Genomic DNA, 15,847 nt, shown 5'->3' with positions numbered 1-15,847 from the left:
GGTGCGGAAAAGAGCCGGGCGGCCGCGGTACGGGCCCGGATCGCACAAGTGGCCGCAGCCGGGCTCCAGGAGACAGAAAGAGCGTATTCCCCCATCCCCGCCGGCCGCCCCCCGCCGGCCGTGGCGCCGCGCAGGGTCCTAGTGCCCTCTGTGCTGAACCACTGTATCCGGCCACTGCGCTTTGAGGCCCTGGGCTGTCAATTCCACTGGAAGCGCTTGAGGATCCAACCTGCTGCTGAGAGCCACCCCTGCACCTCCCCTGCATCAGGAGCCCGGGCCCTCCTCGGCTGGGGTCTCCTAAACACCTGGGTTTAATTCACTTATTCAGCACATCTTGATAGCGCGCCTGTGTTTGAGGCTTTGGTGCTAGGCACTGATACAGCATTGGATAAGATTGACTGGCTTCCTGCCCTCGTGTGGCTCAAATTCTAATGAGGGAGAGGAGAAAGATTACAAGTGAGCAAACGCATAGACAAGATAATTTGAGACTGTGGTATATGTTAAGAAGAAAAAGTAGGGCCAAGGGGTAATGACTAGGGGGAAGGACTACTTTAGGGGATGGTCTAAGAAGACCTCTCAGAAGATGTGATATTTGACCTGAGCCCTCACTGATGAGAAGGAGCCAGCTAAGCAAAGATCTGGAAGAAGAGCTCTCTAGCAGAGAAAATAGCAAGTGCAAAGGCCCTGGGGTGAAAAGAAGCCTGGACTGTTCAGGGAGCAGCAAGAAGGCCAGTGTGTCTGGAGCAGAGTGAACGGACAGTAGAGTGATGGAGATGAGGGAGGAGAGGAGGGCGGATCGTATGGTCTCTTGAAGGCTTCAGGGAGGAGTCTGGATTCTTTTCTAATCTACAAGGGAAGTCATGGGAAGTTTTTGAGTAGGGGAACAATGCCTGCTGGGTGAAGACTCAACTAAGGGCAGGAGTGGAAGCTGGGAATCAATTAGGAGGCTCCTGCAACCCCCAGGTAAGTGGTGATGATTAGCCGGGCTAGGGTGGTGGCAGTTGTCCAATTCCAGATACATTTTGGAAGTAGAACCTACAGGACCTGCTGCTGGATTGGACATTGCATGTAAAGGAAAGAGGAGTCAAGGAGGACTCGTAGGCTCTCATGCACTGCTGGTGGGAGTATAGATGGGCAACACCACTTGGGAAAATTGTTCCGTCAGCTAAAGCTGAACTTATACATACCTGTCTACTCAGCAATTCCACTCCAAGATACATGCCCCAAAGAAATGGCCCGTGAGCCACAACTACTGAGCCCATGTGCCACTACTGCAGCCCGCGGGCCTAGAGCCCGTGCTCCGCAACAAGAGAAGCCACTGCAGTGAGAAGCCCGCGCACCACAGCAAGCTAGCCCCGCCCACCGCAACTAGAGAAAGCCCGCGCGCAGCAACGAAGACCCAAAACAGCCAAAAATAAATAAATAAAATAAATTTATTTTTTAAAAAAAAGCCAGACACAAATGAGTATATATTGTAAAATACTCTTTAAATAAAGTAAAAAGTAGTCAAAATCTATCTTTAAGCTGTTAGAAGTAATGGTGGTAACTCTTGGGATGAAGGGGTGGTGATTAAAAAGGGGCATGAGGGGGCTTTTAGGGTGCTAAGAATGTTTTGTTTCTTGATCTGGTTGCTGGTTAGACAGTCGTGTTCAGTTTGTTGAAACGTACACTTATGACGGGTCAAGCTGTCTGAAGGTTTGTTACATTAGAGCAATGGTTCTCAACTCGGGGCAGTTTTGCCCACCAGGGAACGTTTGGCAATATTCAGAGACGTTTTTGGTGTCACAACTGGAGGAGGGTGGCACTGCATCTAGGTGGTAGAGGCCACCTGTGCCATCTAGTCCTACACCAAGACTGCCAGCCAGGAGCCACAGATTCACCATCGCCTCCCTGCACCCTGTCCCCACGTTAGGGCCCGTGACAGAGGGAGGGAGACTGACCCTGAATGGGTCTAGCATCTGTCCATGGATCCCACTACCTCCTGGAGGAAGACATCAAACACCCTACAATGTATGGACAGTCCCCCACAACTAACAGTAATTTGATCCAAATTGTCAATAGTGCCGAGGTTGAGATACCCTGTGCCAGAATAAGGAGTTTAACAGATCCCTAGATTTTAAGACTGATCAGGTTCTAAGCTCGATTGAGGGCGGATGACGTTGTCTTTTATTAAGGTGGTGACAACCGATGGAGGAGTATGCTTGGAAGGTGGCTCCCGAGAGCTCAGGTGGACCCGGTATATTGAGATATCTCTTCGGCACCTAAGGATCATGCAGAGGTGACAGTCGAACATCTGATACTGGAGCTCAGGGGAGAGTATAAGCCTGGGGATATAAATTTCGGCGTCCTTAGCAGAGAGATGCTGTGTAAAGCTGCAGGGCTAGACGAGATCACAGGGAATGCATGTACACGGCGAAGACGTCCAAGGATAGAGCACAAGGGCACACCATCATTTAAAGGTTGGCAAGAGGGAGATCCTAGCGAGAGGGGAGAAGAACCAGGAGGAAGGGGTGACCCAGAGAACAAGTGAAGAAACATTTCGGGAAGAAGGGCATTATCCACTGGGTCAAAAAAGCCGAGAGATGGTATGGAACGAGCCCAGAGAAGTACCCACTGTATCGGGCTACGGGAAGATCACAGGTGGCTTTGAAGAGAGTCATTTCAGTGGAGGAGTGCAGTGGGAGTCAGGCTGCAGATGACTGAGAAGAGAATAGGAGACAGTGAATAGAAACCGTACTTTGGGGACGTTTTCCTGTGGATGGGGGTGGGCAGTAGAGAAATGGAACAGAACTGAGAGACAGGGGTCTTCTAGGTGTTGTTTTGTGCACACCTGGGCGAGGGTTAGAGAGTAGGAACATTTTTAGGTTTAATCGTTCTTGGTAAATTATCCTCGAAGAAGACAGTCTTCCTTGCACAAGAAGAAACTCTTGCTCACCCTTCCGGATGCAGTTCAAGTTCACATGTCATCTTGGCTGGGAAATGTTTCCTGACTTCAACCACAACACGCAGAATCACACACACAAACACACACGCGCGCACGCGTGCGCCATTATTCTAGAAAAAGGGTCACACGCTGCACACTCTCCAAGTGTGACCCCACCCCTACCAGGCACAGAATCATCACCCTTGTAACTAAGCTGGACTCTCTGGGGTTGGAGCCCGGAACCTGCATTTTAAGCAAGTTGCAAGGGCTCTCTCAGGCACCCGAAAATTTGAGGACCACTGAGAGGTCGTTGAGGATAGAAACATAGTCTAACTCATTTCTCTATCCCCAGTGCCCGGCATAGGGCCTGGCTCCATGTAAGGGCTCAGTAAATGTTTGATGAATGAATAATAGGTTGGCCATTTCCTCAGCTATAAAATAGGAGTAATTACATTATACCTTCCTAATAGGAAGGATTGAACGTTAATATTTATGAAGTGCCTAGAACATTGCCTGGCGCATAGTAAGCCCTCCGTTGGTTACATACATACATGCATGCATGCATACAATACATACATTAATCTGCTCCTAAAGGTTAAAGAATCCAAGTTTATTAAAAACATTCCAACGAAAAAAGAAGGTGGGAAGAGAGGGCCCAGCCCACCTCCCCTTCTCCTTGTCCTTCAGAACAGACCCACCAGTTTGGATCCGGCAGACTGGCTCATTCCCTGTCGCGATGGCCCCTGTGGGGACTCCCACTGCAGTGCTGAAGCCGGCGGGGGGACCCTAGTCCTCGGGGCACTGCAGGAGGTCAAATGTCACGTAGCCCACGTTGTCCACCTGATTCACCTCATTCTGGGAACTCACGCGCCAGTAGAAGCGATCCTGGCAGAAGTATGCTTTCTCTGCAAGGGAAAGGCAGGACCAAGAGGGGTGATTCCAACCTTCCCACATACACATACAGAAACAGGAGTCAGATCTTTACAGTCATCCCTCCTGCCCTTTCGAGATCTTTCCAAGGTTTTCATAGGACACCTGTGTCCTCCCCCCGCCCCCCCACAGAGATTCTGGAGGGCACAGACCTCCTTGTCCAAAGCACTGACACAGAGCCTGGCACACAGTCGATACTCAGAGCAATTCATTCAACAAATCCCATTCATTCATCCAACAATATTTATCATGCCAAGCACTGTTAGAGGCACTGGGGATACAGCAGAGGAAAAATGCAGGCATGACCTCAGTTCTTTTGGTGCTTACACCCTAGTGGGGTAAGACTGACGATTAACAAGCAAATGCATAAATAAGTGAGATTGGTTTTGACAATGGAGAAAGTGATGGAGGAAATATTAAAAGCGAGCGAGCAGGTGAACAGATAATGAGGGTCAGAGAAGGTCTCTCCAAAGAGGTGGCCTCAGTGCTGAGACCTAAAGGATGAGAGGGAGGCAGCCCAGTGACAATCTGGGGAGAAAACCTTCCAGACAGAGGGAACAACCGGCACAGAAGCCCTAAGCTGGGAATGACCTTGATGTGTTCAGAGAACAGCCAGAGGCTGGTGTGAGTGGAGCAGAGCAAAGGGAGTGACAGGAGTAGTGGGAGGGGATGAGGAGGGGGGAGGGGGTCAGATCAGGTCATGTTAGTTTCTTTGACCTTGGAATGGGTCTAGAGTCACCCACAAAACCATTGCCCTCCACTCCTAGCCCCTCCCTACTCTCACAGAATATATTAAAGGTATTGGACAACCAGTATGGCTTGGACTAGGGTGTTTGCAGAGGAGCTTGTGGCGGCTGAGTCAACAGAACTTGTCAGCTGATTGGAGGTGAGCAGTGAGAGAGAGAAAGCAAGTGTAACTCCAGCTACCACTCCCATTTTACAGATGGGGAAACTGAGGCTCTGTGAGTAGCAGTGACTTGCCAAAAGACACACAGCTATGAACTGTCTTATTTATCACTGTATCCCCAGTGGCAGTATCCCTACTTGTAGGGGAAAGGGCTTTCAGCTGGGGAGACAGGAAATCTGGGTCGTAGTTCTGGTTGTACTCCTGTGTCCCTGAATGATCTGGTAAGATCCCTGCCTCTATAGGGAACTCACCTGTGCTGGGGCATTTGCCTCAATCTCTACGGGCTTTTTCTTTCTCTCTCAGAATTTGACCAAACACTAAGGCAGGGGACCCTACCGTGGGAGGTGTCTCAGGGAGGGATCCTCCCCCGACCCTCGTCCTCATCCCTCACCTTGGTACTGAAAGATGTCGTGCGTATTCATGGGCACCCCGGGGAACATCTGGTCCACTGGGGTGGCGCTCCGGGGATCCACCTTCTGTGTCTTCACGTCGAACCTGCAGGACGGCAGCGAGGAGACAGTTGCCGAGCCGGCGGGCAGTCGGATGGCGCCTGGGCTCCCCCTGCCGGCGGTCCCGGGACTCTCACCTCCAGAAGCTCTGCCGGCTGAACAGCAGCACCTTACCCCCGGCGCGCGGGAGGGCCCCGGTGACTTGGGCCACTTCCGGGCCCAGGCCCAGCTTGTCCAGACGCCTTGGGCCTAGCACCGACGAGCCTGTGTACACCCACACTTGGCGCCCTGCAGGAGAGAAGGGTCACATCGGTCTGGGGGCGGGGCACATACTCTCCTTGAATATCAAGAGGGAGAACGCAGCGAGGCGTTTCCGCGCCCGGTGTGCCCGCGGTCTGTGTGCCCAAGGAGCAGTCTCTCGGTACGATTGTGCAAGGGTGCGGTGAGGAGGGCTGAAATTCAGCCCCTGCTAAATTTGCTAAATTGCATCCGCCAGAAGGGGGCGTCTTTTTCTAATGCACACAAGACGTTTTATGTATTGTCCTCGGTCTCTTGGTCCTTCTAGGTTGGTGTGTGTGTGTGGATTTTTTTGGGCGGGGGGCGGATAGGGAAGGAAGAAAGGAGGAAACTAACCAGAGAAGAAGAAAATCTTCTTCGTGAGCGGATCCTCAAAAGCGGAGTCCAGCTTGCGGGGCAGCGCAGGCCACGTGTTCTTGATAAAAAAGGGACCCTGCAACGGGCGTCCCCCGCTCTCAGAGAGTCGCCAGTACCTCCTGGACGAGAAAAGGGAATGGCTGGCACTGAACCTTGAACACAAGGTCAGTGGGCGGGGAGACACAGGCAGGTCCCGCCTCCAAGCCCCTTCCCGAAACCTCACAGCCCCTGCCCCTCACCCATCCTTGAAGAGATGCAGGCGATTCCCGATCTCCGCGATGGCGTCGAAGATGTTCACGTTGCAGGCATCGTCCGCTGGATCCAGGGACCTTGTAGGGATCGCAGAAGGGCCAGCAGTGGGAGGACCCGTGGGGCCAGCTGAAGGGGGGCCTGTGGAGCCAGCGGTGGGGCGTTCTGAGGGGGGGGCAGTGGGAGGCCCCGTGGCGCAGACCGTGGGAGGGGCGGTGGGCTGCGGTTCAGCTGTGGCAGTGGCTGGAGGCCGTGGTTCAGGTTTGGGGCGAGGACCTAAAAAGAGACACCGCATAAGACAGCCCCTGTTCCTACGGAGCGCTGTGCCCATGGACTGTCTGCTCCCCCAAAGCCTACCAGCCAGGCCCCTGGCGCTCACTCTCCCCACTCTAGATGCTGGAGCCTGCCTTCCCCCAACCCTGGGCAGGCCGTTTCCTTTCACATACTCACCCCCATCCCCAGGCTGCTGGGAGAGAAATGTTTTTTGAGCTCTCAACCTGAGTGCCAAACTTAGTGCTAGGAGCTTTATAAACTCACATTAGGGGCTTCCCTGGGGGCGCAGTGGTAAGAATTCGCCTGCCAGTGCAGGGGACACGGGTTCGAACCCTGGCCGGGGAAGATCCCACATGCCGTGGAGCAACTAAGCCCGTGTGACACAACTGCTGAGCCCACGTGCTACAACTACTGAGCCCGCATGCTACAACTACTGAAGCCCGCGCACCTAGAGCCGGTGCTCCACCACAAGAGAAGCCACCACAGTGAGAAGCCCGCACACGGCAACAAAGACCCAACGCAGTCAAAAATAAATAAATTTATATTAAAAAAAATTCACGTTAGCTTGTTTGATCTTCAGGAAAAAAAAAAGAAAACCTATGAAGTAGATTCTTTAATATCCCCATTTTTTAATGAGGAAATATACTAATGATAATAAATGGTGATAATAATAAAAATGTCAAACAGTTATGTGGTGCTTACTATATGCCAGACATTATTCTAGCTCACTTAAGCCTCCTAACAGCCCCATGAGGCAGGTGTTAGCCCCACTTTACAGATGAGGAAGTTGAGGGGTGAAGTAACATAGCCAAAGTCATCTAGCCAGGAAGTGGCTGGACTGGCTTTTGAACCTATGTCTGTCTCACTCTAGAGTCTGGGCTCTTTATCACCATCTCCAAGCACTGACCTGGCAACAATTGTACCCATTGGCCAGGGTCTCCAGAAGATAGATGTTGGGGTCCTAACTTTCCCCTCCTCTGCATTCTCGGGGTACTCGCAGCTGGCAGAGCCCAGCCTTTCCCTCTCCTCCCTCCATCCCTGCCCCATACCCTCACCATACAGATGCTGGATGCCCTGCACATCGTCCTTATGCAGGGGGTGCTTCTCAGTGAAGCTGTACATGGGGTACATGAGCGCCTCTGGCACGGACGAGTGATCTAAGCCCAGCGCGTGGCCAAACTCGTGCGCCGCCACAAGGAACAGGCTGTATCCTGGACGAAAGAGGGAGCCTGAGACGTGAGCCCTGAGCCGAGCTCCCAGCCCCAGCCATCCCTCCCGGACACCACTGCCCTGGCTGAGGTCCCAGCCTGGGAATCTCAGAACCATGCCCACCTTGATCCGGGCAGAAGCCCCACTTCTTGTCTCTGTCGAAGTTGGAGGTGGTGGCGCACCAGAGCTGCCCATCACGGCGGCCCTCTCTGGTGCAGGCCGAGTACTCCTTGCCCAGGAAGATGAAGGGGAAGACGCACAGCTCCCCCGCCGAGTTGCCCTCGGTCACCGTCGCGTCAGCTGGAGAGACCCAGGGCCTCCGGTGAGCCAAATGGGTGGGTCCAATAAAGACCCAGGGGCGGGCCAATCTTGAAGCGAGAGACACTTGGAGGCCTATTTTAAAAGCTTGGGCGGGGTAGGGGTCTTCCCTGGTGGCGCAGTGGTTAAGAATCCGCCTGCCAATGCAGGGGACACGGGTTCGAGCCCCGGTGTGGGAAGATCCCACATGCCGCGGAGCAACTAAGCCCGTGCGCCACAACTACGGAGGCTGCGCTCTAGAGCCGCGAGCCACAACTACTGAGCCGTGTACTGCAACTACTGAAGCCCCCCGGCACCTACAGCCGGTGCTCCGCAACAAGAGAAGCCACCGCAATGAGAAGCCCGCGCACCACAAGGAAGAGTAGCCACCGCTCGCCGCAAATAGAAAGACCCAACGTAGCCAAAAATAAAATAATTAAAAAAAAAAAAAAAAGCTTAGGGGGCGTGGTGCCGCACACAGCCGCGACCAGGCTAGACTGGTGGGCGGGGCCTGAGGATCAGAGGCCCAGGGAGAGGCTGCAAGCAGGGCTAAAAGGCGACGCCTCCGCGAATGCGGCGGCAGCAATAGGAAGGCAGGGGGAGGAGCCGTGGTGATGGCGGCCAGAGTCACGTCTGTCCTGAGGACCGACGAGGAGTAGAAGGACAAACTGATGGGTGGAAGAGCCACGCTCGGGGACCAACGCGGAATTAGGGAGCGAGGCTGAATCAGGTAGGTGGGGCAGATGGTACCTCGGGTCGGGCAGAAGCCATAGAGCTTGTCCTGGTCATAGCTGGCGGTGGTGGCGCACCAGCGGTTGCCGTCCGAGCGACCGTCGGTGGTACAGGCGGAGTAGGAGCGTCCCTCGAAGGTGAAAGGGAAAACGCAGGGCTTGCCGTCCGCATTGCCGTCCTGGGTGTAGAGTCCTGGGAGGCCCACGCGATTACCCGAAGGCGCCACGAGTTTATTGACCCACAAGCCACCTGTGTCCTCCACCCCTCCTCGCCTCGTTTCACAATGGGGGAACGGACCCAGAGAACAGGACAGTGATTTGCAGGCCACACAGCACTAGCGGCAAGGCTGGGATAAAACCCCAGTGTTCTGGACCCTCGAGGAGGGTGGGTACTCACTCTCGCTGGGGCAGAAGCCGAACTGGCGGTCGGTGTCGTAGTCGGCCGTGGTGCTGCACCAGAGCATGTCGTCGGAGCGGCCGTCCGTGGTGCAGGCAGAGTATGAGCGGCCCTCGAAGGTGAAGGGGAAGTGGCAGGTGGCGCCCTTTGCGTTTCCGAAGTAGGTCGGAACCACTGCAGGAAAGGGAGACGGGGTCAGGGCGGCTGGTGATGCGCGTGAGAGGAGAAGGGAATGGGGACCGGGGCGGTTCGGGAATCTCACCGACGCCTTTGCCCAGAGACCACAACTCTTCATCGTCGAAGTGGGCGTCTCCCTGAATGCCTGGGCCAGGAGGAAAGGCGTGTGCCAGGAGCCCGTTCTTTCCATCGAAGGGATACCCATCTCCGTGCTCTGAAGAAGCAGGTGGAGAAGAGAGTTAGCCGCGTATGGTTGCGCAGGTTGTGCACTGCCCAAGGGCGCTGGACTGAGTGCGGGCTGAAATCCAGCCTAGGAGCTGCTGTCCAAGATTTGCGTCCCCGCGCTATGAGGTGTCGGTCAGCAGGGGGCGCCATAAGGGCGAGCGGCAGCCAGGGCTGCGGGCACAGGCAAGAGAAATCCGGGTCCAGGGCCCCCTCTACTCTCTCCGAGGTCCTCCCTCCTCTGTCCCCTCTCCGATTCTCCTGGCTTTCCCCTTCTCGCGTTCTCACCCCTAACACCAAACTGGATGACTATGTCGGCTTCACGGCCGTACACGGGAGTGAAGGTGAGCGGCGTCACCGCGCTCCAGAGCGCGAAGGCGCGGGCAAAGGCGTCGTCGATCACGTCGCGCGGCAAGTCTTCCGAGTAGTTTTGGATCCTGCAGGGAAAGGCAGGAGGCTAGAGGTCGGAAGTGAGAGGCGGGATCCGGAGCAGCAGCGACACCCCGTGCGTGTCTCAGCAACTTCAGATACACAGCGCTGTGTGCGCTCCACGCTTTCAGCTATAAGGCACTTTCAGACGCATTTTTCTCTTTGGACTCTCACAACGGCCCTGACAGGAGGACTTAGACTGCGAGGTCGTTTCCCATGGGGGAACGAAGGCTCAGAGGTGGAGCCGCTTGCCCTGGGCTCACTAAATCCCTGGTTTAGTGAAACCCAGGGATGAGCCTAAGACGGGACGTGTTCACCACCGGGCGGCCTCTCCCCACTACGCCCCGCTCGCCCCCGGGGGGCCCAGCCTCGCACCAGTAGGTGATGTTGTGATGGTGCCACTTGAGGTCGCCCTCAAAGGTCTGGAATCTGCCCAGGTCTGGGACGCCGCAGCGTGGGGCACGCATGGCATTCAGGGTGGTGCTGTCCAGCTCGCCCGTCTCCGGCAGGGCCAGGCGCCGCTGGAGACGCTGCAGAGGCTGACGCAGGGACTGATCATCCTTGCTTATCTCTGCCACATGAGTGTAGCCATAGCGGTACAGATATTCCTGTGGAAAGAGGGGCAGAGACATCCCAGAGCCCTGACTTCCTTTCTCTGATCTGCTGGGTGAGGACTCCATCCCTCCAGGCTCTCAGGGACTAGCAACAAGGCGTTGTATCCAGGACTGGGTACCCTGCATCCCAGTGCCTGTGCCCACCCAAGAATCTCCCCTCCTTGTAGACATCCTCAGCTCCTTTCCACCCCCGGATGCCCCTGGCCCATGCCTACCTCAGGGCCTCCTAGGGTTTACCCCTGTTCATCCCCAGCCCATCCCCACTCCAGAGCCCTCCAATACCCCTTCACCACTTCCCATTGCCCATCTAAGAAGCCCTCATTAACCCATTCCTGGCAATCACTGTCCAGAGCATCCCAGTGCCCGAGCCTGGACATCTCTGTTCTCCAGAGGTGCCCATCACCCCCCAACATGCCCCTAAGTATCTCCTCTGAGAGCCCATGTCCTTCCTGGGATTCCTAGCCAGCCCTTCCCAACTCTAGGCTGGAGTGTGTGCCTACCTCTGCCAGCTGCCTGTCGGTGAGACTGCTTCGTAGTTCTCCCGGGAAGACCACAAAGGTGGGCTGGTGTGGTCTGGGGGCAGCAGAGCAGCAGCCCAGCACCAGGAGCACCAGGACCAAGGGCTGCCAGGGGTTCATGGTGAGGGTAGCAGTGTCTGGCTGCAGCTGCCCTTGTGGGGACTTTAAAGAGGCGCTGTCAAATGAATCAGTGACCCCGCCCCTCTTGAACAGGCCAGGGCGAGAGCTGACTCAGGGAATGGGGTGTGTGGGGGGGGGGCGGGGGTTGGGCAGTCCCAACATGAGAAGTCAAAGAAAGGGCTTACACCACCTCCCCCTCTCCCTCCTTCCCACGGTCCCCCTATTGCAGAGTCAGGCAGGACCCCAGACCCACAGGAAACCACAGACCCATAGGGGAAGGACTGGGTTTTGCAAACTGCAGGGCTTGTGAGAACTGTATGAGAGCGAGGGAGGGAGGCACGGCTCGAGCACTCCCTGAGCCCTCCATCTGAAGGCCCCAAGTGGTCAGCCTAAGAGAAAAGCACGGAAAATTCCCTGAGGCTTCTTTCTGAACCTAATGATCCCCCTTCCTGGTCAGACGCCCTCGTGGGCCCCTCCCTACACTCCCAGGCTCTGTCCTCTTCTCCTTCCTGGAAGCCTTCCTTGATTCAGCTTCCTCCTCTGCTCCATCTGAGAGCAGAAGGCATGGGCTCTGATGACAGGAATCGGGGGATTCCACGGGGACAACCCCCTGTCTTCAACAGGCTGGATAGTTCAGGATAGTAAAAGGGGGAGTTTGCGGCATCTGGAAGCCAGCAGACATGGCTTCATTCCTTCAGTGCCTTGGGCAAATGTCTTCACCACAGTGAGTTTGTTTCCTCAGCTGTAAAATAACCCTTCTGACCTTTACCCCTTTCCCGTGGCCGGCTGGGTCCAGCCATCCAGGGCCAGCAGCCCGCTAAGTGGTCTGCTATGTCCCAGGCCCTGGGATATTTACTGTAGCTAAAGGCAATGAGGTTGGGGTGGGAGAGGAGGGTCTGGAGAGGTGGGGCTGTGGTGGACCAGGGTGCATCCTATGGCAGGGGTCCTATAATTACGTGCAAATATCTGGACAGCCGGCTGCTGTCTGCACTCTCTGTCCACTGGGTGTGCGTTGATTTAGACTTGCCCACTTGGGGAAACTGTGTGAAATCGTCTTCCGGTTTGTGTGGAAGAAAAGAAAAACCTGTCTCCCCCCACTCCCCACTGGTGTCAATTGAATAAATGTACGTGAACCCCAAAAAGTAAATAAATAAACAATAAAAATAAATTTAAAAGGGCCCTTTGTCCCTAAATTGATGTGAGGATAAAATGAGATCAAACACATAAAATACTTAGGACAGTGTAGGTTGCAAGTATTCAAGAGATGGCTGTGATCGCTTTTAATTATCTGAGCCAAGACCATGATTCTGACCTGGAATCAGGAGACGGGGTCTTGGACTCTAATCTGCTGTGTGAACTAGAGTAAATGCCTTCCCCTCTCTGGGCTTTGGACTCTTCAGCTGCAAAATCACAGGAGCGGGGTGCGGATGATCTCCAGGAGCCCTTTCACTTCTCCAGAACTGCTCAACCCAGCACAAGCTCCAGCCCCAATTATCACCCCTTATGCCAATAACAAGCATCTTCCTTCCCTCCCTTCTTTCCAACCAGCCAGTGTGAGGCAGGATCTATATTTGCCCTCTTCAAAGCATTATTTGGGAAGGACTACAGCAACAATCTGACAAACTGTATTTAAAGGGCTTACTATGTGCCAGGCATTTTATAATAAATCAGTCTATGAGACGGAGGCAGTTAACTTCCTTTATGGGAAAATTGAAGCCCTAGAGTTCACGAATTAACGAGCATCTGTCTTGGAGTCGCATAGTTCTGGTTTTCAGTCCCAGCTCTGCCATCTCCTGGCTGTGTGACCCTGGGCAAGTCAGTTCACCTCTGAACCATAATAATAATGCATTCTTTGAGATTTACTGTGTTAAGTACTGTGTTAAGTTCCCTATAAGCATCTCATCTCATCCCCACCACACTGTGAGGTAGGTTTAAGTACCCCTCCCATTTTTAGAAGAGGAAACGGAGATTCAGAGTGGTTAAGGAGCTTGGCTATGATCACACAGTGAGTTAATACAACAGAATCAGGACTCAAGCCTAGGGCTATCTGGTTCTGAAGCTTTTCACCTTTAGTACTGTTTACAGGAAATGAGATGACTGGGGGCGGGGGCGAGACTTAAAACTGGGACCCTTCTCCACTAATCCTCTCTACCAACTTCAGATCAGAGAGGAGGCTCAGGTCTTTGGGGAATCAGAGGTTAGGACAGGGGACTCAGGAACTGTATTCCAGACTTGAGAGTATGGGATCATAGAGCAATATGATTTTAGAGATGGAAACAAAGAGACCCTCCAACCGAGGGGCTCTTCATCTGGTAGCAGACATGGGCTCTAGGAGAATCCATGAACCACCCCCAATTTGCCATCAATTGTACAAAATGCCATATCTTTGTACATATGTCACATCTCTCAAATTTAACAGTATTGATGTTTGGGGCCAGATAGTTTTTTTTTTTGCTATCCTGTCATTGTGGGATGTTGGGTAGAATCCCCAGCCTCTACCCCACGCCGGTAGCACCTCCCCCTGCCAGTTATGACAACCAGAAATGTTGCCAAACATTACCAAATGTCCCCTGGGTGGGTGGAAGGGTCACTATCACCCACAGCTGAGAACCACTGATATATGTTGATTTTTCTATGTAAAGGGTCCAAAACTTTTATCATATACTCAAGCCATTGATAATGATCCTCAAATCCTTAAAGACCATTTACTCAAGAAATATTTGTTGCGTTTTTATGGGCCAGGCATTGTGCTACGAAATGGGAATATAGTAGTGGTCAAAATGGGCTTTGTCCCCAAGCTCATGGAGCTGAAAGTCCAGTAGGGGAGAAATTGAATAAGTAATTAGTAATGGAGAGACAAACATCACAAGAAGAAGGTGAACTTATCTACTCCAATTACCGCCACCATGCAGATGAGGAAACTGAGGCCCAGAGTGGAGAATTTACCTCTCTTAGGTCACAGAGCAAGCCAGAGACAGAGTGAGGGGGGCAGAAAAGAGTGGTAGCTAAGAGCCTGTGCTCTGGAAATCAGCTGAGAAGTTCAAGTCTCCAACCTGGCACCGACTTACTGTGTGATCTGAGTCATTGACATAACCTGTCAGTGCCCCAGTTTTCCCATCTGTAAAATGGGGCAATAATAGTGCCTACCTCATGGGGCTGTGAGAATCAAATGAGTTCACAGATATAGAGTGCCTGGCACATGGTAATAAGTGCTTGCTGGGGTTGGAGTCCAAACCCTAATTGTGATTGCCTCTGGGCTAGCTGGCTGTTTTTACCAACTGGGGAGCAGGGAGAGGGCATCCCGCCAGGAACCCCAGAGCTTGATTCCTGGAATCAATCCAACCCTCCTTTCCTCACCACCTCCCAACTTCCTCCTTTACCTCTGGGCTGCCCAACCCCCCATGAAGGGGAACTTGGGGGCGCTTGGCTTTCAACACAGCAATGGCAGGAAGTGGTTCTGTCACCACATCCCTTCCCCACTTCCCCCAGCCCCTCCTTCCAACACCACAAGAGAGTTTAGCCAAGGCACTGGGAGAGCAGGGTATACCCCCAGGTGCGCACCCCCTCACCCTGTCTAGAGTCAGAACTTGGACTCTAAGCCCCTCATCCAGGTGGAGGCCCCATCAGGATGGGGAGGGGGCTGATCCTGGAGCCCTGAGTCACCAGCTGGATGACACAGCTCTGCAGGCTGCTATTAGTAACTCCAGGCCCCCAGACAGAGGTCAACCTCACGGGATGAGGATTCTCTCCCCCTCTCTAGACTGGGGGAAGTCCAGCCTGTTTCTCCCATACTTGCCCAAGAGGGGAGGTGCAGCCAGGCCTGAGAGGCCCCGGCAGGATGTGAGGAAGACACTGGTGTCTGGGACAAAGCAGGATGGCAGCGTGTGCGTTGCAAGACACTGCCCGAGGGGAGAGTATCATCAAGCTCCCTCCCCCACCACCCACAAACACACCTACCATCCTAGCCCCAGGGTGTTGGCAATTACCATGCTGACTCGCAGAGGCCCTAATAATAATAATACCATCATGCCTGCCACTATCTGTGTTGAGCTCCTTCTATAGGAAGTCATAGAATTATAGACTTTGGAATCAGACCTCCTGGGTTCAAGTTCCAGCTCCTACTCCTTCTGGCTGTGTGACCTTAAGCAAGTTACTTTGCCTCTCTCTGCCTCCATTTCCTCATCTGTAAAATGGGAAAGGGAACAGTCCTTACTTCATAGTGCTGTGGAGGGATTCAATGAGATTAGACACTGCAAGTTTTTAGCACACAGTAGGTGCGGGGGTGGGGATGGGGCAGATGTCAGCGATTATGACTCTCTTACTCTAGTGCTTTCACCCGTACAAAGTAGAACTCATGATCTCATTTAACTTTACAAATTAGGATTCATGAGCCCATTTTACGGGTGAGGAATCTGTGAGGCTCAGGGAGTTGCCCACAGTTAGCAAGGAGGAGGCCTGGGATTGTGCCTGTGCCCCCAGCCACCTCAGTCAGTGATCATTCTAATAGTGCCGGGGTCGGGGGGTGGTGGGGGGCACTTGACAGCTTATCCAGCGCTGTCATGTCCCTCATCACCTCTGATTTGTACCTAATGGCGGATCTTCTTAACATCCTATTTGAATTTGAGCTTTCAGAATCCCTTGGCATTCATGGGAGGCAGAGATTGGAAGCCTTTTTCAAGGTGACGGACCCGAGGCCCAGAGAAGTGCTTCAGGTTACTCACTGTCACACAGCTGATGAGTGACAGATC

General features: G+C 53.7%; 1 protein-coding gene across 1 annotated transcript; it reads right to left on the bottom strand.

Moving 5' to 3' along the window:
• Window positions 1-3,514: 3,514 nt before the first annotated feature.
• MMP9 (matrix metallopeptidase 9) lies at window positions 3,515-11,112 on the bottom strand. Its single transcript, XM_065893126.1, has 13 exons — window positions 10,962-11,112; window positions 10,223-10,455; window positions 9,707-9,855; window positions 9,282-9,410; window positions 9,020-9,193; window positions 8,642-8,815; window positions 7,718-7,894; window positions 7,441-7,596; window positions 6,103-6,388; window positions 5,843-5,982; window positions 5,347-5,497; window positions 5,152-5,255; window positions 3,515-3,828 (listed from the first exon to the last, which is right to left on the bottom strand). Exons 1-13 carry the CDS (start codon window positions 11,097-11,099, stop codon window positions 3,710-3,712), a joined length of 2,130 nt encoding a protein of 709 aa, XP_065749198.1. The 5' UTR covers window positions 11,100-11,112; the 3' UTR covers window positions 3,515-3,709.
• Window positions 11,113-15,847: the final 4,735 nt, after the last annotated feature.

Source organism: Phocoena phocoena, chromosome 15 (assembly GCF_963924675.1).
Source record: "Phocoena phocoena chromosome 15, mPhoPho1.1, whole genome shotgun sequence".
Classification (NCBI taxonomy): Eukaryota; Metazoa; Chordata; class Mammalia; order Artiodactyla; family Phocoenidae; genus Phocoena; species Phocoena phocoena.
Note: the sequence above shows the minus strand (reverse complement) of the source record. Positions and strands in the feature narration are given on the sequence as shown.